The 23,557-nt window shown below is 43.9% G+C and overlaps 1 protein-coding gene across 6 annotated transcripts in view; it reads right to left on the bottom strand.

The window, feature by feature from the left end:
• Window positions 1–1,219: 1,219 nt before the first annotated feature.
• Window positions 1,220–23,557, bottom strand: part of runx2b (RUNX family transcription factor 2b) — a 124,378-nt gene continuing 102,040 nt past the window's right edge. For 3 of the 6 annotated variants that reach the window (XM_085431386.1, XM_085431384.1, XM_085431382.1), the window contains 6 exons: window positions 21,183–21,445; window positions 19,694–19,850; window positions 17,262–17,366; window positions 6,773–6,940; window positions 5,060–5,221; window positions 1,220–2,504 (listed from right to left, as the gene is read on the bottom strand). In XM_085431386.1, coding sequence (XP_085287512.1) covers window positions 2,026–2,504; window positions 5,060–5,221; window positions 6,773–6,940; window positions 17,262–17,366; window positions 19,694–19,850; window positions 21,183–21,383 — 1,272 coding nt within the window. In that variant the 5' untranslated portion in view covers window positions 21,384–21,445 and the 3' untranslated portion in view covers window positions 1,220–2,025. Of the gene's footprint in view, window positions 2,505–5,059; window positions 5,222–6,772; window positions 6,941–17,261; window positions 17,367–19,693; window positions 19,851–21,182; window positions 22,256–22,543; window positions 22,665–23,557 lie in introns of those variants that run through there. The other 3 variants (XM_085431385.1, XM_085431387.1, XM_085431388.1) reach the window with 3 other exon arrangements.

Below are 23,557 nucleotides of genomic sequence, written 5' to 3' on the forward strand. Positions count from 1 at the left end.
ACTGTATGAAAGCAAGAAAAGAAATGCTTTTTTTTATTTTAAACAAATGCCAACTGCCTTGTGAAATCAGATTAAACTCCAATATAAATGGCTTGTTTGGCCAAGTGTTATCCATTCTGTGTGTGTGTGTGAGACTCCAGTGGCGTTACATCTCGACTGAGGACCAAAACCACGAGCCCTGCTGGCAGCCCGCCGCAAGTGCTGCTAGAAATAAAACAAGAAATAAGTGCTTTATGAAACAAACATACACAAGTCTCCCATATTTTTTGGTTACCAGTTTGCTGCCAGCAGCTGAATCCAATCACCACTTTGTTGTTTTGTGTTTTTTGGTTGTTGTTTTGCACTTTTTCCCCTTAAACTTTAACACATTTTAAAATCTCGCACGGTAATTTTTAAACCCAGACCTCCCCTCATATCGAGCCCACAGAGAGATTTTAGATTTAGACCCTTATTGTTGACATTAGCCAATAAAGAGGGTAAAAATCAATTCGGTAAACCCAGAGTAAAAATTGGAAAATAAATAAAAGCCGAAAGGATCACCAGAGTCTCTTTTGTTTCTCTGCGATTTCCTTTTTAACCCAAAAGACAGAAAGCAAGAAAAAAAAAATACAAACCTGTGTGTGTGTGTGTGTCACACACTAAGACAGACTTTTTCAAAGCTATCTTTTACATAGGATATGAAAGCTATAATAGACTTGGCATGTCAGAGCTATAATCTTGACCGTGCTTTCAGCCAGGCTGGGTATGAAAAAAAAGAAATGCAGATATAGCAAATCTGTGGGATCAACCAAGGATTCTTCCAGTCCTGAGGAGTTCATGTATCACAAAATAAGTGATCCTTAAAGTCTGACCTGCCTCTTTTAAAGTGGGCCATTAGGCACAGTACCCACTGCAATCATCTTTGGGCTGGACGTCAATTCGTGTCTAAATGCACCATTTCTTATTTGGAAGAGAAAATGGATAAGTATCTGTGTGCATGTCAGACTAGACAGAGCAAAGAAATCAAGCAGAATTTCCCCAAACGGATAATTATTTTCCCCCATTGAAACTCTCTTTAATGGTATGTTGCCAAGAGGCACAATACGAGTTATTGCTCAATAAATACCAAAGGTTTAATTCCGAGCCAAATGTGTGTCAACGCCTCGCAAGGATGTGGGGCTCTGGATGTGTAGAGCAGTTAAACTGAAAGTTACACCAGAAAAAAAAAAATGTTGCAATACTCTTTGGAAATTACATTTCATATTCAACACGATTTTAAATCTTTGGGTGCTACCAGAAAAACAAAAACAAAACGTACTTTCTTAAATTACCTATCAAAAAAAAAAAAAAAAAATCATTTTAACTTAGTCATATAGATGCATCAAAAATATTCAGATTACCTTTCTTTGACTCAAGTTTCAAATACAATACATAATTTATGGCTTTATAAGTTAAAACGAAGAAAACGCCTCAATCTACATCGTTTCACCCACAATATACAAGTTAAATTAATCGGTTTAAAGCAAAATTTACTGTCCACACCACTTAAAGTAACATATGCGTTACTCTTATTACTTGCTACTCAGTGCTTAACTTGCATCTTGATATTGTCGTAGTACAAAAAAAAAAACAACACAAAAAAACATGCTCTGCAAAAAAAGCCTTAAAGAAATACAAACACTGTACAAAAGAGGCAGTCTTTAACAAATATCGTCGAAGCATCCCTTTAGCTTTGTGGAATAGAATAAAACTGAAATAATGTCTCATCCACTTGGGCCTAGTAAACCAAAACTGTCTTTTTCATTATTGCTTTGAAACGGACTCCCTTTGTAGCGCCACGGTCTAAACACATTCCAGGAGGACAAGTCCACACACGTTTGGTCTCTCTTGCTCTCTCCCTCTTTTTTAATCTCAACCTTAATTTCCAAAGGTAGAGACAGCTGATGTAAGCTCAAAAATCCCCTTTTTATTTAAAAAAAGAAAGAAAGAAAAGGTTTTGTGCTTTCAAACCATGACATCAGTTGACTTCTTATCTCTCTGCCTTCTTCAATATGGCCTCCAGACTGCTTCATCCATGCGGCCTCCGGGGTTGAGTACAGTTGGGGAGTTACTGTGGCTTCCGTCGCCGTCCACCCCTCCCTCTGTCTGGCTGGGCAGGTTAGGGTTCACCAGGGATGTGCCCGTGGAGGCGCTAGTGCAAGGCGGGATCATCCGGGACGGCGAGCGGTCCCCGCCGGGAACCATGGAGAACTGGTACGTGTTGGAGGACGTCCCGTAGTACAGATAGGGCGTGCTGCTGGTCTGGAAGGGTCCGCTCTGACTCTGGGTGGAGCCCGGGTACGGAGGGGGAAGGTAGGTGTGGTAGTGGGCGCTGCCCAGCGACATGGCTGAGGTGACGGGCGGGGTGTAGGTGAAGGTTGCCGGGTAGTGCATCCGAGGGCTGGAGAAACGGCTCTCTGTGAGGGAGGAGAGGCTCGGGAACTGGCGCTCGAACTGACCGGGGAATGGGCTCAGGTCAGAGGAACCTGAAAGGTGAAAACACAAAACGCACAAACACGTGAATTTCGTCGGTGTTTTATGACGTCGACAGGAAGGATTTATTACGGAACCTAAATAATCACACATCAGCTTGTCAGTTGTGATTGCGCTGAATGTGGTTTGGACTATTAAACCATTTAGCACTTTGTCTTGTAGAGTAATTGAATTTAACGAATACGTCTCTTGAGAAATTAAACAGCAGTAAACTGAATTGTCTATGAACCAATCTGAAGAAGCTAATAGATTTTGCGGGCACGGCTGCGGAGCAGCCTTCATCTATCAATATTAATAATGATATATCGATGAACTTCAGTCAGATTTTTTTCCAGCTGCTGCTATTCGGTTTCCATGAAGTTACCAAACGCACATCAGCAAAGTCGCGTGCAAGCATGTTTACACCTTTGCATATTTATGTTCCTGTGAGTGTGTTGGTGCATGTTTATGTGCATCTGTGCAACTGTTTATGCATGCAAATATATCTGTGCGTGCGTGTGGGGGTGGTGGGGGGAGCTGTATGTGTGTGAATACTGTATGCACATAAAAAAAAGAAGCAGTTGGGATGAATCAGGAGCTGCACATGTGGAAACACTTTGAGCAGAAACAGTTTCCATGAGATCCATAATGAGGCAGGGCTGAGCTCTGATGTGGCTCCTCTCCTCGCCTCCCATCGGCTCCAGCCTGTGTGTGTATGTATCCGTGTGAGTGTGCGTCCGTGCAAGCGCGCGCGGGAGGAGTGTGTGTGTGTGTGGGGAGGGGGGGATGAGAAGGAGCTGCTCCATCTCACCCTTCGTTCCTCTTTTCGCTTCATCCCTTTAAAAAATACCCAAAAAACCACTAACTGGCTGCGGCGAGCTTTGCGCTGGGCGAAGAGTTTAAGGAGAATAGGAGGTCCTCCCCTCCCCTCTCTCCCCGTCTCCCTCTCAGCGGTTTAGTCCAGCCATGGCGCTCTTATCATAAATCACCAGGCGTCTTCTGTGTCACCATGTCTGCTGCGAGAGGACAGGGGGTGGTGGGGAAGAGGAGGGGAGGTGGGCGCAGTGTTTATGTGCAGGGAGGGATTGCGAAGCCGGGTTTGTCGCTGCAGCGTCAGATAGCATATGCTGCTAATTAAGGCCTTTAAACTTCCTCTTTCCCCCCCGAGATCCGTTTGATTCTAATAGAAATAGTAGGCGATTGTCTCTCTGTTGCAGAGGGGCAGTGTGATCTCAGACGTGACCGGCGCTGTTCAATAAAACCCCTGCTTTTAACTTCAGGACCTATTTTTGTGCTCAAAGAGGCCCTGTGATGATGGGCCAGATCGAACTTTATCAGCCTAAATAAAACCAGAGTGTAAACGTCTGAATGTTTGGAAGGATGTTACAAAACTCGGGGGCGTTGCTTCCGAATGAGGTGTTTGACTTGACTGATGAACTTTTTTTGCGATCGCTTCTGAGCAAATGTAACATTTTGACACACGAGCCGGACCGCTTAAGGGAGGGCGGAACCCCGATACAGCATCCATATCAGCTTCTGCTCGTGCTCGTCGGTATGTTCTGCGGCTGGATACGGTTACACAGCCGCCTGGCGAGGTGTCAACATGATCTCTGGAGATCTGAGAGCCTTAGTCACATCGCTTAGGAGGCATTAAGCGCTTGAGGTGTGCGACTGGGTAAAAGTGGGGAGGCGAGTTTTTGCCCCCGTGTTGGTGCTCGCGCTTTGAGAACAAAGACCAACGCTCGCTAGATGAAAGCTGAAGTGAGCGACCAAACTAATCAAAGTTGACAGGGCAGCTGGCGGGATTTTAAACCCTTTCTAATGCAGAGTCACATGGCTGCATCGCTTAATCACTCACCCTCGCTCGGGGCACACACACACACACATGCACACAGAGGAGGGTGTAGTATGTTAGCACAAGGAAACAGAAACAAAAAGTAGTGTAGAAAAAAACTGGTGGCAGTGAGTCAAACAGGTGTACAGGGCAGAAACTCGTCTGGCGGCGTGCAGGGATTTTAAAGGAGCTCTTACATTGGGGGAAAAACGGGGACAAATTGGAACACAGATGCTGCCGTTACTGCAAACAGACTGGCTAATGCAATTACCCAGAATGCCTTGAGAGAGTGGCACATCGCTGTAAAGACACTTTATTTGTCAGTCACGAGCCTGTTATTATCCCTGGGCCTGTTATTACCCATGCTCCTCTGGGATCAAAGGCTCTGAGCTTGGAAAAAAAGAAAAAAGGAAACAATAGTTGTTTTTTTCCCTCGACTGTTTGAAAAACATCAAGCAAAGCGCTCTCTGGAGAGATGGTTGGACAATATGGCCTCATTCCTCACGTTCGCCTGAGAATGAGCTTGCTTTGCTGAATTATTCTCTCTTAAATAGTAGCTCATAGTTTTTTCTCCCCTCTTTGTATACGTTTCTGCTTTTCACAGTGTGAAAGTGCGTGTGTGCCTGTCTCTCCACCCCTACCCCCTCTTTCTCGCTGTAAGAAAAATGCTGCAAACTTGTTGTAAAATGTTGTAAACTAAATTACTTGTAGCAGATTAAATGACCCTGACAGTACCTGGCAATCGTCTAGGCACGTCACTGATGGCAGGCAGACCTGTGGCTCGGCTGGAGGAGAGGGGGGTGGTGGAGTGGACCGAGGGGGACGCCATGGGACTCAGGTAGGACGGATACGTCTGTTCGTACGACCAGGGAGGAGAGGACTGGGACTGACGAGGGTCTGAAGGGGAGAAACGGAGGGAGAGAGGACAGAAATGGAAGTGGGAAAGAGGGGGGGAAGATTACAGAAAGACGTATAAAGAAAACACAAGACAGGAAAAGAAAGGAAGAACGAAAGAATTACCACTGGCCCACAAGCTTGTTCAAATATTCAGATTTCTTTTGGAAGGGGGGGGCAGGAAGGTTGGCAACAATAACACAACGAGCTGTGGACTTGATCCGTCGCTATGCTTCTCCGCGCCTGTGTTTAGGGTTAAATATCACTCGGGCATGTTATGCAACATTTTTTAATAATAAGACTTCTAATGTTTACCTTTTAGAGAGAAGATCTTCCTGTTTGCCTTGTAAAACTGTGTGCTCGCAGCTGAGGCACAGAGAGCCTCGCTGGCACTCAGCCACGGTGTAAACACACCGGCAGACAACCACAACACTTTATCATTGTGTCTGTGCGGCAACAAGGACTCAGAATGGAAGCTGATTGAGACAGAAAGTATATGTGTGCGCGTGTTTATGTGTGCATGACAAAGCTAAACTATTTGATTGTTCACTTTCAAGTGATTTCTTTCACTGTTTTTGTCAGATCACAGAAGGTGAGGAGGCATGCCAAAAAACCCAAAGAAACCAAACAATCTTATCAATCAAGCAGCACCTGTTTGGCAGTTAGCTCACGTGGTACTTTCAGTCCAGTGTACAATTGTCACCCCCGCACTGCTTTGCTGCGAAACCGTGCCCTCAACGATCCATCGAGTCGCAACACAAAACCGTGACAGAGATTAACTAAGAGCTAAATGACGACGTGTGACGTGCCTCCAGAGATTTGGGTGATCGGGTAGCAGCCATCCCAAACCGTGAGAGATTTTGTTACCTTCTAAGATTGATAGAGTGATGGAGCAGAGAAAGACAGATGATCTCAGAGGCACCGTGCTTGGTGTTTTGTGGCTCAGGATGTGTCTGAGGCTCCAATTGGGGTTTAATATTTCACCTTACATACAGTAAACGGTGCTCGGTTTGTGACTCAGCCCACCTGTCCAGAAAAAGCATGGCACGTGTTGGACACGCGCCTATTCCATGCGTCAACTTGGTTATACTTTCTTGGAAGGGAAGCGATGTGAAAAACGTCAAATTTTAAAAATAAAAATGCCCGCTAACTCCTTTAAAACCTTCCTTTCCTTGTGTGCATCCACAGTTCAAAGCATGTATGTCTGTGTGAGGATTTCTTCCCACGTGAAAATAAGAAGACTCGTTTTTAAAATACAATATGGAATTTTGGCAACTCAATTTTGCAGGATGACAGCAGAGTATGATCATATCATGTTCAGCACAAGGAGGGTTTTGGTATCCTAGATGACACATACACACACAAAGCTTGGGCAACAGCAAAATATTTGTATTTGAAACTTATAACAAGGAACTATAAAATCGCAGAGGTTTAAGATCAGATACGGAACAGCATGCTAAGAGATTCTGTGCATGCACACTTCCTGGACGCTTCCAGCACCTGGATTCTCCATCAACACCAGGAGGTTTGTATAAGCTGTCCTTGGCGGCTCACCTGTTATCTGCGTCTGTCCCTGTGGGTTGAAGGAGTTGGCCGCCGTGTTGAGAGCTGGCCGGGGAGCTTGTGTCGGAACCGCGACCCTCACCCTCATCCTCTCTAGCTCGCTGAGGCGGTCGGAGAACAGACCAGTTTTGGGAGGATCCTCGAGCTTCTGACGATGCCCTGCAGACACAGAAAAACAAAACAAAGCACTGTTATATTGACGGGACGCAGGCAGTAGCGAAACACCCATTTAAACACTGACTGTAAGTGCTCCGATGTTGCCAGCAAAGAATATTTTTATCACTGTGAAAGAAAAGTTCTGGGCAACGTTCAACTCTTAGGTTGTTTGCTGCTCCTGAACCTTAGAGGCTCACTTCCCGATAAACACAGTTTGTACCCCAAACGAGGAGGAGGTGCAGGCGCATCTGGGAATGGTGTCCCAGACCCTGATAAGTAACAAAGTCATGGGAATAAAAAGAGATGTTCTGATGTATGTTAATTTTTAACCTGAGGCTTCTTCCACTAGTAAACACAAGCTCTCACGCCATTGCCCCATTATCCCCACAGGAGTCATAACCTATGCCAAATATATTATGCATTTTCTCTTCCTGCATTCCTTTACCAATAATTTTACACCCTTTATATCCCCGATTCTATTCCACTCTCTCAGCCTGGTAACTCTACACTCCTCCAACATACAAACACATATCCACGCAAGATGATGTCTGAGCCTGTCTTAGCAGTCCGTTTGGCCTTGTAGTGGGAACCAGTGCAAAACCTGCCCAGGGCCCACAGGTGTAGATTATAGTTTAGTAAAGGTGGGGTAGAAAGAGAGGCCTGGACGCACGCACGCACGCACGCACGCACGCACGCACACACACACACACACACACACACACAGAGTTCTCTTTAACACCGACACAGTCCTGTGTCGGTGTGTCTGTCTGGTCTTGCACTAGTTCTCCTGTAAAGGCGGTAAAGTAAATATCAAACAGAGTAGAAACTCCTGCTGTGCTTGGCAGGGCTCCAGCTGGCTCAGGCAGAAACAGCGCGCTACTTCAGAATCCTGCCTAACCTGACTGCTGCCTGAGCTGGGAACAAAGGCCTGCCAATACTCTTATAACACCGGGTGGGTGCACAGGAGAGGGCGAACAAAAAAGAGCTTTAAAAAGAATCATCACTAAGGCATCATTAGAGAGATCAAAGAAAAATTCCAGCCTAACTATGCGTACCGATGACATCCCAGCTGAGGGGCTCCGCTGCATGTCGTATCCATCTTTCCTGTTTGTGCTGATTATCTAAGTTTGTCGTTTTGTATTTATTCAACTAAGACAGAAATTCTTTTAGAAGCCGCCCATAACAGTCGAACATTTTTCCACTACTGCAACAAAGCATTATTTCAGCCTCAGTTATGCTGCTACAAACCATGTGACTCTCTCACAACAAATTAATTTACTCTGGAACAACTGCTTGGAACTTTAATACCAAACAGTGGTGCAATGAAATTGAGACTCGAGAATGGCGGCAGAGAAAAAAAGAAGGCAGCCAGTGACAGTCAGACAGACCATGATTTTTATTACAATGACGTTACCGGACTGGCATCATCCAGCTCAAAATAAATAGACAATCTCATCATCGGTCTCCTCTAGCTGCTCTGGAAAGGAGAATAATAGCGGCTACTAAAAGACCTCAGCTTATTGAAGACTTTATAATATAATTCAAGCCCATATTTCATTAATAATATTTCCCCATCGTTCCTGCAGATAATTTGTGCCTCTCGCTGGCATTCCTCGTCTCTCTGTGCAAGCTGCGCCCAGTCAATCATAGCGTTTCCATTTTCAACAGACCCAGTTTCTATTCTAAAAAAGCCTCGGGACACAGAGCAGGCTTTGTGCACAGCCTGTTTCCTAGTGATGGGAATAAATAGCAATGGGAGACCATAGGGGGATGATGGGAGACAGAGGGGGACAGGCGCGAGCAGGGAGGCAACGCCGGCGAGGGAGAGACCCTGATGACCAGTAAATTAAGAGCTCTGGGCTGGTTAGGCGACGCAGGTTCTGTGAGGAGTGCTGAATGGTGAAACAGTTAGGGAGACTTTAGGATTTCAACATATTTGTCGACGATCCTAAAATATAGACAGATGTTTAAGAAGATAAAAATTATACTGACACGACATACAACAAGCTAACTTCACTTCTGTTACAGTTTCATTCAGCTTCCATCCTCAGCCACCGTAAATGTCAACAAATCTATGGATGACACTCCGTTTTAAAGGAAGCCTTTGTATTTTTTCCTCCTATAGGAATGCTGCATGTCAACCACCACATTAAGGTCCAATTTACACTCCAACCAGCCAGACCTCAAGTCCATTAGTTTAGCAGGCCTTGACAGTAAATACAGTTTTTCATGAGTTAATTACACCTTTTAGAGGACAACTGTTGCCAAACACAAGATGTCTCAGCTGTTTTATCGGAACCCTAGCAGGGCGGAGGAATGAGCCGGGGGTATTTAAAGGAGCGGGAAAGGCGGATGATTTCACTGCCGTAGGGAAAGTCCCTGAGATTCCCATCATCCCTGTGAAAACAGCGGAGATTTTCGATAGCGCCTGCCACTTCCCTGCCCAGCCAGCGCCCGGAAACATGGACAGATTCAGACCAGATGTGAACAACTCGCACACACACGGAAACACCAGAAACGCAGAAAAAACAAAAGGATGTATGGATACACACTCCTACTGCATGCGCAATCATGCGTGTTTGCACTCAGCCACTACACACTTAGTCACACGCACAAACTAAGATTTAGAATGATTAGATAACACCTCTATAGATAGTATCTCAACTCGCACGGTTGCACGCTGATCCTAGGATAGTATTATTTCAGCCGTTCCAGAGAAATAAGTCTGGATCCAGCTCACCCCTGCTGATCTGATAACAGTTAGTAAGAGCAAGTAGGCAAACACAATATAAGTCTTCCATAATTAATGGCAGCATTAGATTGAATCTGAGCCTGAGCACAGAGATCTTTGACTAATGGTTGGCTGTTATGTCCTGGCTGGGAATATCCCTCAAATACCGTATACATTTCTTTTAGCCGGATAGTGGTTTGTGTAGGGATTTTGCATCGTGTGGTGTATCAATGTCCTTTTAAAAAAGCTTCAGGAGCTTCAATAGTTAAAATATTAGAAATGTTTGAAGAATTTTGTGCCTTTTTTATGAATTTTTATAGCAAATGTATGTACACATGAAATTACAGGCAGACAACAAAGCTTATCAAACACAGGACACTGGTGAAACAGCTATGCTAGGCTAAGCTAAGCTAAGCTAGGCTGCGTGCAGTGTTAACGAATTTTGTACGGATTAAAAAACAAGATATAATATAATAATTAGTGCATGCAGGAGGTGGTGACAGTCACAGGTCTTTATGCTTATCTTAGATAATGTCTCCAAGCTAGAGACAGATTTTATTGATGTGCCAGTTCAGTCTCTGCTAATTAGCGCACCCCAGCTCTTCTCATATCTGGCTGGCGTTATGGCCGGGTTGCTATTATGACAGCCCTCGATATGATTCAGCTACTCTTCATCGCATCCTCAGATGTGGGTGGCTCCGTCTGACAGGATGACAGGAGGCCCAATCTAAACAGAACCAGCAGATCTGCTCTGCTGCAATGGTAAACTCACCGACGCAGCAAAGCAGAACAAAGACTACCTACAGTAGCTGCAGTCTAAACAGGGGACCTGGTGTTTTCCCCCCCATAAATTAAAACATTTTACAGCAAAGAATCTTAACTAAATCTAATTCCATGGTGTAATCTGTAAAAAAAAATAAGTGTGGGAGATGTTATTGTTTTCCCCCCCATAAAAACAATCTAGTAACCATTGTGGTCCTATATACTTTAAAGCCTGTTAGAGCAGGCTGGTTATTGAGTTATTGCTTTCACTGTAATGTTTGCAGAATAATTATAAACCTTAGCCAAACAAGTTCAGAGCTTAGACATATTACCACAGCATTAACAAGAATACTGTAACAGATTACTGTTATGAACTTTTGGATTTGAGAGTTAATAAAAATGTGAAAATGACTTGACTAGAGCTTCAGGTTCTAACCTGTGAATGATGCAATGAATGACGGCCAGGTTAGGACCCCTGCTGAATAGTTAGTAGGCCACAACCGCTACACCAAAGCCATCAAATTGTGCGCTTAACATAACTGTCGCAGACAGCAGCTCCAGTACAATTCAACAAGTCAAAAGAAGAAGCTGCAGGACACACCTTTGTAGGGAATTCAGATGTCAGCAATCAGGCAAATATTTGACACGTAGTAGGAGTATTTCAAGGATGTTTCTGCGAGTCACCGGACTCTCTGAATCAAGTTCACTTCTCTTTTGTTTAGATAATTGTAGTTTTCACTCTGGAAACAGTGGTGGTTTCTGGCTTTATGAAAAGTAGAAACTGAACTGACCTGGGTCATCCTTCAACAATCATATCTGGATAAAATTCTTTCCCTAGCAGCGGCAGGGTCATATAGACCAGAGGGGGGAGGATCCTCCCATCCTCCCAGCTTAAATCTGTTGGAAACACTGAGAATAGTTGGAAAATAAGAGTCTACAAGTGAGTCAGGTGTGAGTCTGCAATGAGCTGATATTATTGCGTAATGCACAGCTGTCTGAAAAACTTGCTAGCACCGTTTGAAGTAATTGATAAGCAAAGAGGCATGCAATTTCAATGGACTGGACATTTTGAACTGATCCCAGATTACCATCATTACTCCTGGCTATAGCCTACGCCCGAGGCTGGAATCGACTGTCATTGCCTATCAAGAAGTGTATTTTTAGAACGCTGATCTGTTCATTTAAAGCTCCTCCTCCTCCTCGAACTTATCAAGTTTCAAGTGTCACCACAGAAACATCAGTGGGAAATTCTCCTACCTCAAGCCTGACTAAGTAAAATCTGAGGAAAATGCAGAGCAACAGAAAATCCTGAATAAATGGAATAATTTATATATTTGGTGTCACATCGTGCCCTCTAAGCCCTTCAGTCTGGTTTATGATCACCAGGAGAGCCTGGATGAATGTATCACTGGGGCTGATTCAGACCCCCCACCTCTCCCCCAATACTCATGGAGCCTGGGTTGAATCAGCCCGTCTGTGTTTGTGTGTGTCAGTCATCTCACGGTGGAACAGTAAACTGGATGAATGAATACGCTGGTTCCATATTTCACTTTTTTATTTGGAGCTTTCACAGTGGCCATGTTGTTTTTGTGAGTGGTCAGAAACAATGAATTATTTCACGTTGCAATCTGAAGCTGGCAAAGCGTGGCTTAGTGGGTGACAGCCAAACGCACGTCTACCATGGGGGTCTGGTATAAAGGGAGACGAGGTGGGGAGAAGAGAAAAAGAAGAGAGCAGAGAATAAAAACAGAACTGAAGGGGGGAAAAGAGGGAAACGATGATGAGGTGAAAAAAGAGAGGAGAGAGGAGGTGTAGGAGACGAGGCAGCGAGCAAAGGAGTGAAGGAGAAAGAGGGAAAGGGGGAGCCAGGCTGTCGTGGAGCGCTGCCAGCCGTCTGTGTGGTCCATGCGTTCCAGCCCGGAGGAAGCTAGCCAGGCAAGGGAAGGGCACACACACACACGCGCACACACAAAATTCCCAAAGGCGATACATTTATTGAATGCAAACACACTTTATACACATTTGTACAATACTGTACAAAGTTTAAAGAGCACCAGCGCGCACACACACGCCACCCACCAAACGCACACACACACACACACACAGAGTTTAGCTCATGTGTGGCTTTCAGACAGGCTCCTTCTGCACCTCTCTGCTCGCATTAACGTCTTTTGATTCAGAACAGGGGAGAACAAATCCATCTGAGATGTTTTTGTCGCATCTCGGGGCCAAACAAACCCAGACTCTGTCTCGTTATCTTTATATCTCCTTATGATTCACTTCTGCCTCCCTTTCTCGCTCTCCATTCTTCTGTTGTCTTCTTTGTCTCTCCCTCCCACTGGATTATTTTGTTCTTTAGACGCCTTGGCACGTCTTCAAGGGACTTCATAAGACATTCAAGTGACTGGCCGCCTCTAGAAAAGCCTGAAGTATTTCTTTTCTTTTTTCCCTCTGCCCTGTTCCCCACCTTCCTACTCTGTTCATCGTTCATTTCATTGCCTTTTTTTCCCTCCTGATGTTTGGATGACTTTTATTTGTTCAGCTACCATTGTAAAAGCTGTTTCAAGTGTGGCTGTAGCCGATAGGTGAATCTTCTGAAATCCTCTTTAATTACTTGGATGATGAACAAAAGAACACTGCTTCAGTTACTGCTTAAGGCAGTAACTGAAAGGGTACAATAATCCAGACACGTAGAGGGCTTCATTCCTGAACATAATTCAAGGATATTAAATGGTATCTGTCTGACATCATTTGAATTTAACGGTTTAATGCAAATGGCACTTTAGCACTTACTGTACAAGCCCCTGCAATGGCATTTGTAGGTGTGTAATATATAAATGTTTGGAGGCATTTTTTTGTATCATTATATCCAACAGTAGGCACTACATTTTGCGTATTAACCCAGCTGAGAGTGTGCCAGACAAGAACCAATCACAGAGAAGCTCACAACACAGCAATATTGACACAAGCTGCCCACAGGAATCACAATAAGGTGATAAAGAAAAGAAACCACTAAAAATGAAAGAGCAGCAAATCTGTGTCAGAGTGTGTCTGCGATCGCTTTATTTTCAGTTTTAATAAAGTGTCAGTTCATTTTATTACAAAATAGCAACTCTTTTGTTGGCTGTTATTTTCTCCGTGTTCTTTACTGTAAATTAAGTATCACTCATTCAGTTTAAACTCATTAATTTAATAAGCTCCACAACAAAATCTCACCAAGTAGTAACACTGCAAATTAAGTGACATGTTTTTGTTTCCCTATCAATCATGCACCACTCCTAATGCCAAAGTCCTGAGTCATCTTTTTCCAGCTAAACTGAAACGTACGAGGTTTTAATGAAGATTATCTTGTCCAAGAGAAATAATCAAATTATATATATTAGAGTAAGCAGCTTTTTATTCTGGATATTCCTAATCCAGATTTGTGAAAACAATGATGGAACTTTTGCCGTGAGGACTCCCCAGCTTTGGAATTCCTGGTTAGGAAAGCCAGCGTTGATTTTCCTGTTTTGGGGGTATATATATATATATATATATTTGTAAAAATGTTTTTTAAAATCATTTATTTCATAATATTATTGAAAATACGCACACACTCTTGTCTTCAGTTTTACTCTGCAAAGCACCAAGTAGCTGCAAGTTAAGTTATTATCATCAAGTACATAGAGAAGCATAACTCCATATGGAAGTATTGTGCATCTAAGTGTGTGTGAGAGTGTGTGTGTGTTGCACGAGTTTGGCTTGGCAGACAGACAGGTCTCCTGAACCACTAATATTGTCTGCAGGCTTGTAAGTACCATGGCTTCTTCACCAGACTTGTTAACACCCTGACCAAACCTGAACCAAAACACGACCCCGTCCCCATGCCCAGAACCCCCGAGACCATACGGCTTCAAACCCCATAGTGCAGAGACGGGCCTGACCGCTAACCTCCACTGCTGACACACAACATTCGCGCACACACACCAAGTTATGAGAAATAACCACCGTGTTACGCCACAGCAAGACACAGTATGTGTAATGCCACAATGGTTTTTGTCACCCTCTGTGCTTGTCTGTCATCAATTAACTATAATGAGAATAGTGGGTTTGGACAGAAAGGCTTGTATATTGCGTTAATACGGCTCGGCTATTATCACTCAGGAAGTTTGTCTCAGCTGGCCACAGCCACCGTCAGGAGCAGCTGAAAGGAGACAGAACCACCTATAAAAGCATATTGGTTTAAACAACCACTCCCTGTCTATTAGCTCAAAATGACATTTAATGAGACCTATTAGCTCTGCTCCAAATCAGCACTGTGGCTACACTAGACTAATGACACCAATAACACACATTCTGCAAACCATGTCATGTGGGGGCACACCAGCAGACACAGGCGCTGCGAGAAACGCACGTGAGCAAACGGATACGCACATCTGCATGTGAGAGCACACACGGGCGCATGTATACACACAGTCGATGAGTCGTCTGTGCGGTGGCAAACCACAGGTTAACCAAGAGCTGTCAAGCGATTAAGCACAATACGAGCCACAAAAACCAAGTTAGCCTCCCGCTAATGACACAGTGGCCAGAGGGACCTGACTAACCACTTACCATACACACACACACACACACACACACACACACACACACACACACACACACGCACACTGTAAACCTTTATACCACAGATCTTTATACTTGGGCCTCGCTGATTTTCGTCACCGACCACGCAATTAATTAACTAAGGCTCGGGTCCACAGTTCAGAGATGTGTGCCTTACTGAGTCACAGGGGTGGTCCTACTGATATTAGACAAGGGAGCGCTGGGAAAATGACATCCCTCAGGAACACTCATATGGCTACCATAAGGAGCATCAAACAAGTTAACACAAAATCTACTTCCTGAATGAGACACCCACAACCAGGCAAGCAATTATACGGTTAGAAAAAAAGTTAACAGAAGCATAAAGAATATTTGGACATTTGAACTTTTATGTCAGGAACCGGCTGAAATCTTCTGCTATTGTCAACTTATTTTCCAGGAGGAAAACAAACAAACAAAAAATGCCCCACAGTGTTTTCAAAGAGGAGGGCCACAAAGGGCTAGTGTATGTCAACTTTAAGATAGCCTACTGTTCCATCTCTGAGTGCAACCCTCCCTGGTGGGGCCTGGCTATACCACAGGCCTCCTAATTATCCACTCGTTTAACACAAAATAGAGCCGTAATGGCCAACAAAGCCCCCCCATACCCCCTCCCAGCGTCTCAATGAAGCGTTCACAGATAGAATCACAGTTTTGGAGACAGTCACTGCTCTCAGCTCAGAGTCTCTGCGCTGAAAACCTGGAGGAGGGGGAGGCTCTGTGGAGAGGGCACATGTGTGTTTTGCCACCCTCCGACCTCGACTTAATGACCCCTGAGAGGGAGACGTGTTCTGGCTGTAGTTTCTGGGTAAATTACACCACCACTGTAATTCTGACCACTTAGCAGCAAAGGAAAGAAGTTCAGGGGTTATGCATGATGACATAGTCTTTATTGCTTAAATTACTGTCCTGAGACTGAAGTTGGAACATGCAAACTCTAGCTTTATGTTTTTTTACTCAGGCTAAATAGAAGAAAAAACAATGCCTGTGAGAGTGAAGTCTTGTGCCAGTGTACCCTCACCTGATCAGGTCTCTAGCTTAAAGACTCGCTTCTCGTGTGTTCAGGCTTCTGGACACAAATCTAAGACGGCAGCTCTGCTGAGGCCGCACCGAGCTTTTCTAAACAAATTCACTTCCGACTCCCATCTGCTCGCCACCAAATAACAGGACTTGTTTGAAAGTCATCTGGGGGGGTGGGACAGCAGATGCACAGGAAATGCTTTTGATCAAACAAGATGGCTCGAGAGCGAGAACGGATGGTGGGGAAAAGTGGGCGTGAGCGTGAGTACATGTGCGTTTGAGGACAAGCATATGCCTTTGTTTCAGGGCGCATGTTGATGAGCGCTGAATGTCGAGTGTGTGAGGCATTTTTTGGCACCACAGGCAGGTTTCCTACAACGAGAGACTGATGGTGGTACTAATCCTAGTGTCTCCTGGCTCCTCTGTGTCTCTGTGTGTCCTGGTGCCATATGTGACAGGACAGGCGGGGTGAGTTGTTTGCGATGTGATATTGTTCATTGAGACGCCATGAGATGAGAATATGCTTTTTTTTTTATGAATAGGGAGGAGGGTTGTGGAAACAGCTGCATGCCAGACCAGTTGGCACTGTTGGCTATAGTAAAGTTTTTTTTTCCCTCCTCAGTTGTTTTTATATGGCCCATTAAAATGAGCTGATGCTAGCACTCTGCTACCCCGCGTACCCTCTGAGGAATACGTTGCCTCACATTTTATTTCTCTTCTGTCTCTCAAAGTGTCACATGGGAGGCTAGACTGCTTTGTGAGAAGTCTTTAAGTGATTGCTAATTAACACAATTTAGAACCTTTTCCTGTAAACCTTTTCTTTTTTGTTAATTTCCTCGTTTTATTAGTGTCATCATTTAAGCCGGACGTTCGACTCTGTTTGCTGGCTGGACACATAGCTCAGTTAAAGGGCACTCCACTGAGTTTGCATATCAAGAATAGGTGAAGAACTATGTAAAAGTTGAGAAGTATTTTCCACAGTTAGCTCCCTGATATTATCATCATCACATATATGAGCTAGAATCTGATCCCACATAACATGATGGGATTCTACTTATTCTAATGAAAAAGTAGAATCCCATATTTGAAAGCTTGCAAATTGGCAAATTGAAAGAAGACTTAGGATGCTTCCTTGTGTGTGTGCACTTATTTTCATACTGTACTGCTTGTGCGTGCATTGGTACTCACTCCTGGGCTCACGAGGTCCGTCCACGGTGACCTTTATGGCTCGGTGGTAAGTGGCCACTTGTGGCGGGTTGGTGAATACTGTGATTGTCAGAGTGAAGCTCTTGCCTGTAGTGACATCAAGCAACATCAAATGACAATTGAGACAATGGCTAGTATTCATCTCTACAACATCCCCAAGTCACAAGTGTGGTTGTGATCACATAATAGCCAATACAAACTGGGGAAGAAACGACTTCGAGAGGATTAACAACAGACAACATTGGCTGTTTGAGAGGGTCTATTTAGGTCCTTTGGCAGAGTCTAAATGGAAGACTGACTGCAGGAGCCAGTATCGTGTTATCCAGAATTTCTAATGCTTTGTGAGTGGGCGAGAGGCATTTTAATAGTCACTTCCTTTCTCGATAATCCCCAGCAGTTGCTGCCTTGGGGTTGAGTGTTTGTCTGTGCAAGTGTATGCGTCCCTATGTGCATGGATGAGGAATGCTATGAATCAGAGTCCAACAGCCAAGTCAGCAGGAACAGTAATATCTGAGGTATGCAGACGCAATGAGTAACCATGGCTACACGTTGGAAACAGGAAGCGGGGGTAGCAACTCATCCGAGCCCCTGTCTATTCATCCATACACCTGTGTGTGCCATCCCCTCTTCCATTCTGAGCCCCAGCTAAGTGTAAACATGCTTTTCAAAGATCAGATAGCAGTCAGACAGAGGAGATGCAACAGGCGTCCCTCATACCCGTTTCAAGGTGCATGTGGGTGTTCCCGACCAAGAACCCCAGAGGGTTACTTCAACGATATCAGGTGTGGTATTTGGAAAGATTAGCTCTATGATTGCAATCAATTAATGACTTAAGTGGTTGTGAACAGTTTCAACATAAAAATTGACCACAATTCATGGATAAACTGTAGAAAATAGCAACTAAAAGGAATTTCTAAATAACTGGAACACATAAAGTAATGCTAGCTAGGGTTAAGAGTTGAAATTATTAGCTGACAGTAAGGATAAACAAATGATATCACTAGCTCAACACAGTGGATACTAAGGATGCACCGGTACATCACCAAAATACTGGTACGGACCTTTGACTTTGTTGATATATTGTTACATATAAATAAAGTGACACATACTGATGATCTATGATACAGTGGGGCATCTTGTGCATTGTGTTCCTGCTTCACTGCTGTTAAAGCTGCTGTCATCTCTTAATTGTGATCCTGTTCGTGCTTCCTGTCAAGGTAAGGTTGTACGCTATGACGCTATTAATTTTAATGATGTTATCAGCGATATCTGAGACCTCTGAACTAGCCGTCCTGTGCATCTGTGCTATCATCATACAGAGGCACCACGTCAGCCCTGTAACCATCAATCCTTGTGCATCTTTGTTCTCTCTCTCTTATTCTCCCGTGCATGACTTTCAGCTATCTAACATCCTATCAGTTCACTTCGCTTGTACTTATCTGTCATTGCAGGGTATTCATTTCAGACACCTCGTAGTCTGATCTCCCCTGGCTCCTATGTCACTTCCTGTTACTAGATTCTTTGTTACAGCAAAGGGATGCACGCAAGGTCTCTGTGGCAACAGGTCAAACCCAAATGCCTCGTTGTCTCCTCTTAAAACTCTGTCACTCCTCGGCCCTCCTGACTGCTCTGCTTCCTCCCCTTTTTGACAGCTACAACAGAGAAGGAAACCGGGAGGAAAAGTTGCTGGTGGAGCTGCTGACAGCACTTATCACCATCAACTTACGACAGGCGACTTTTTTTCTGTGAGATTTGTACAAAAAATAAAATAGTTACAGAAAGCACGGCGAGTGCAAGAGCACATCAGGAGACCCAAACGTACATGATTTACCGACATGACAGTAAATGATGCAAATAGTCACTTTCGTGATGCCAAACATTTGAAGAATGCCATTGGACTTAATAGGCGCGCTTCTCTGCCTGACAGCGTGAAGATATGCGCAGAGAGTGATCAGCCGTAGAGCTGCAGCACCACCCAACATGTTTATGAGCCTGAACTGAGCTGGGTCATATCAGGTGAAAAGGAAGAAAAAAAAAAAAGCCTGTGAGTTTGATAAGTATTTCTTGTTATCAGATTCTCGCTTTTTAATGTGGCTGACACTGGAGAGCTGCGCATTTCTATCTTTGCACAGTTTGTTTCTCAATCTAAAAATCACAAGTACGAAAAAGCAACTCGTCTGGATTAAAGGATAGAAAAACATATCGAGAAGTATCGTTTCAAGGGAAAGAAAGGGGGGAGCAACACGCTTCACCACTCGGGCTCTGCGAGATGGGTGGTGGGATTTGAGTCTGGAGTCAGAGAGATCATTATGTGGTTGCCACGTAGTGAATGTGGCCACTAATCCACACCACTGAACCTAATAGCTACTACTGTGTTGTAGTGAAAGGAGCACAGAGAAAGTTCCAGGCCTCACCTCTGCCGCTGCGGCCCACAAAACGGAGGTCATTGAAACGTGCTACTTGGTTCTTCATCACACCTGAGGCGTTCCGCAGCTCAGCGGAGTAGTTCTCATCGTTGCCCGCCATTACGGTGACAACGGTCCCATCAGGTATATCTCCCAGGGCTACCACCTGTTAGAAGCACAAAAGTTCTCCTTTCAAAATTTCAATCTGACGTAAGCTACATTATATTCCACTGCTCCTGTGGGGGGAAAGATTTTACTTTAAATATCAGAAGCTGTGGGAAAACAAAAACATTATCGTCTTCTCAGTTTTGACTATTCAAAGCTTGTCTAGACTCATCATTTTACATCCTGCCATCCTCCTACAAATTAGGTTGATAAATGGATTTAATTTTAATGCCTCGAAGCAGCCTGATATCATGATGAATGTCCTCAGTTGAATCATGTAAAATGCAGTCTTTCAAAACAAAAGCGCCAAGGCCTTGTGTTATCATTTAGATTCTTGGATGCAGATGAAAGAGGATAAGTAAGGCCACAGAAGTGGAATAATTACAGAGCTGTAGTTATAAGAACGGTTAAATAACACTTATATTTAAAAAGTGTCACATTTGATTTGGCTGTAGCTACAAATTTCCACTTGAGAGTGTCTTTGATCTGCCGTTTAAATAATACCTGTCAAGTAATTAACAGAGGCTTTTCTTTGCAATATCATGCAAGCCAAAAACAAAGAGAAAAAAAGGAACAAAAATAGGCCAAATACACAAAAGCATTATTCTTTGGAGCATTAGAAATATATTTTTCTGATTCGGAGTATTAAAAGCTTGAGGAAAATGAAAATGTACAGACTAACTAAATGTAGACAACATGCTGTAATGTTTATTAAATAATTTTCACATTTGATGCAAATTGTCAAAAAGAGAAATATCCAATACAATGAAGTCTTTGTTGCTTATTTCACTGGATGGGAAGTTGCTTTAAAAGGCTTGTATATTGTATTAAACTAATTCACAACATTTTCTGATTCTCGGAAATAAATATTATAATGATTTATTTTAAACGCAAGATGAAAACAATATGCACATGTGGCTCCTTTCTTCCAGACGCTGACTCATTTTCCTACAATTAAAACCGTCAGACTAATGCCCTTAAACTTCAATAATATTATTTTTTTATGCATTTCCTGACTATAATTTATTTTTAACGTCACAGTAATAACTTCCGGATTCTGCATGTTTACATTAATAGCCATTAAGGCTTGGAAACTCAAAGAAAAAGCTTAAGAGATAAAGAGGTAAATAATCGAGTGAGAGAAGGTTTTTAAAAATCTGAACTTCTCGTCATCTAACGTTGTTAAAATGTCTTCAGAGAAAGATGACGCGTTTATTGTTGTTCAAAATCAGCTTTGGGCTTCATTTGGTAGTTTTTTTTCTAGCAGTGAGCCATGATAGCCATCAAAAGTCGCTTTATTCGTTCAGCAGCGCAGCGCTGAGTCGGGACTCACCTTAAAAGCGACGGGTAGAGTCTTGTTGCACCGCCAGTGGGAGGGCAGGACCGAGCAGAGAAAGTTGGGGCTGTCGGTCCTCACTAGCTCGGCCGGGTGGTCCGCGATGATCTCGGCCATACTGCGGTTTTCGTGGGGGCGCAGTCTTGGCACCGCCGCCGCTGCGTCCGGCTGCCCGGCTGGAGAGCTCACATCGTTCATCTTTCCTGGGACCGGCTGGAGGCTACTGGACGGCGGACTGAACCTCCGACTGGCGCTGGGATCTACGGGAATTCGCATCACAACAGCGTGGATTATCAGAAAAGGCACCAAAGGCTCTCCGGCTGCTCTCTTTCTTTCTCTCTCTCACACAGGGAGAAACTCAGGAGCGTGCGCCGCTGCTCGCTGAACCTCAGCGCGCCTGCCAATGGAAAATGGGACTCGAGTGAGCGCACACCGCGTTTCAAAACCCTCTCCACTACAAACTTTAGTGGTCGCCTTCAAACGACATAAAATAGACTTCTCCAGCAAGAAAAACAACCCTTAAAAAAGTTGATGATGCTTTAAATGACAAGTTCTTTTTTTTCTTTCTTTCTTTTTCAAACTCCTCGGTGGAAGAGTCCATGTGCCATAACGCTGGCGTAGTTGCTCATGTGCGGATATAAATAACATCAAATAAATGTCCGAGCTCGTAATAGGCTATACAATTACAAAAAAAGCACGTCTAAAATGGAACAGCAGACCCAGATGCTCAAAAAACGAAAAGTTTTTTGTCTGTCTCCCTTTAGTGAAAAGTCAAAGCGCAGCTCCAGGTGCGTCATTGAAGTCTTTGTGCCAAACTGAAAGGCTTTCTGAAAGTCCGCAGGCTATGTACACACAAAAAAACCTTTCAAAGTCAAAGGGATAAGCTTTAACAATACTTTACAGGGTTATTTACAATCCCGCGACGCCTGCAAATTCAACATATTTTTCTGTTAAGTCTTCCGGCCGTGCCGCTGATTTTGTGTAGGGTTAAAAAAAAGGTTTAAAGACGTTTGAAGAGAAAAAAAACTATCGCCGGTGAGATGAAGGAGGCGGAAAAACGAATCCCGGTTTTGTAGCCGTAAATGCGGTTAGTGTTTGGAGGCCGGGGTTTCCCGTGCTCAGGCTTTTTGTGGTTTATATAGCTCGAGCGCCCAGCAATTATTGCGCTGATGCGACTCCAACACGTGGTGTCTGGAGTCAGATGCATTCCCTCCGCCATAATCTATCACGCCTATATAGACTGCCGGACAGATCTCCCTGTAAATGGCCATAACTTCATGAAAGACACGTGGAGCTGCGTTTCACGCCTGTCTCTTACCTACATTTCAAAGTTTGCTCACAGCCTATACCGTACGTACCGACATGTTACCGCTCCCCTGGACCATCAGCGCGCTCCTAACAGCGGAGGTGCTCATTTTCAGTCAGCAACGCGCACATCAGTCCATCAGACCGTGTAGTGTTACCGCCGTGTCCTGACCGTAAACGGCTCACAGACGCGTTCAGAGAGAGCCGAGCCGCGGCGAGAAGCGAGTTACACTCCATAAGGTATAGGAGTGAGTGAGTCACCGGAGAGCGGTGAGTCAGGTAGAGGCGCAGGGGTAGAGTTTCACTCGGTCACAGGGGAGAGCTGTTGTGCAGGTGTACAGGTATTCTACTTTACAGGGGCTTTAATTTATGTTTATCCATCCACGTGGCCGCCCTGTGAACCGACTGCGCGTTTGGGAAAGGCATTTATGGAAAATCCAACTTCAACAGTTTCTGTGCCTCATACAACTTGTTAAATCTATTACACGGTCGTTTTATTACACATAGACCGAAAATAAACGATCTATCTATATAAGCAGCACCAAAATGAGACTCCTTGCGTAATTACGCACAACTTAAAATGTATTTGCATATTTCAAAACGAGATCACATACCGAGTAGTCCATTTGACGCAGCTTTTATTTCCTACTTTGACACACTTATTGTACTTTACTACAACACTACATTATTTAACCCGTTTTCTTATTTAATTGCAGAATGTGTGAGACACAAAAACGCCGAACGGCTGTAAATTTAGCCAACAGTGTATCAAATTGTAAAAACCAGCTCAATGTCAGCCAACAGCAAAACACTGCTTACACATGTATGCATCCTTAAAGATAACCCGGTAATTTACAACAGAGGAACTCTCACAGGAGCCACTTTTCAGCTTTAGAAATGCTGAAACCTTCAGTTGATTTTTCGGCACTTGCGGTTTTTATTTTCGCAGCTGGTGTTTTTTGAAACTCAGAAAATGAATGAAAATAATTCTCAAGAATATTTAACACAACAAAAATAGTAGATCTGCAACTCATGACATAAAAATCATGCATTTTTTAAAAGCCTTA

This window comes from Copadichromis virginalis, linkage group LG15, assembly GCF_057382275.1.
Source record: "Copadichromis virginalis isolate Kocher_CV1m ecotype Utaka linkage group LG15, C_Virginalis_male_GT1.1, whole genome shotgun sequence".
NCBI lineage: Eukaryota > Metazoa > Chordata > Actinopteri > Cichliformes > Cichlidae > Copadichromis > Copadichromis virginalis.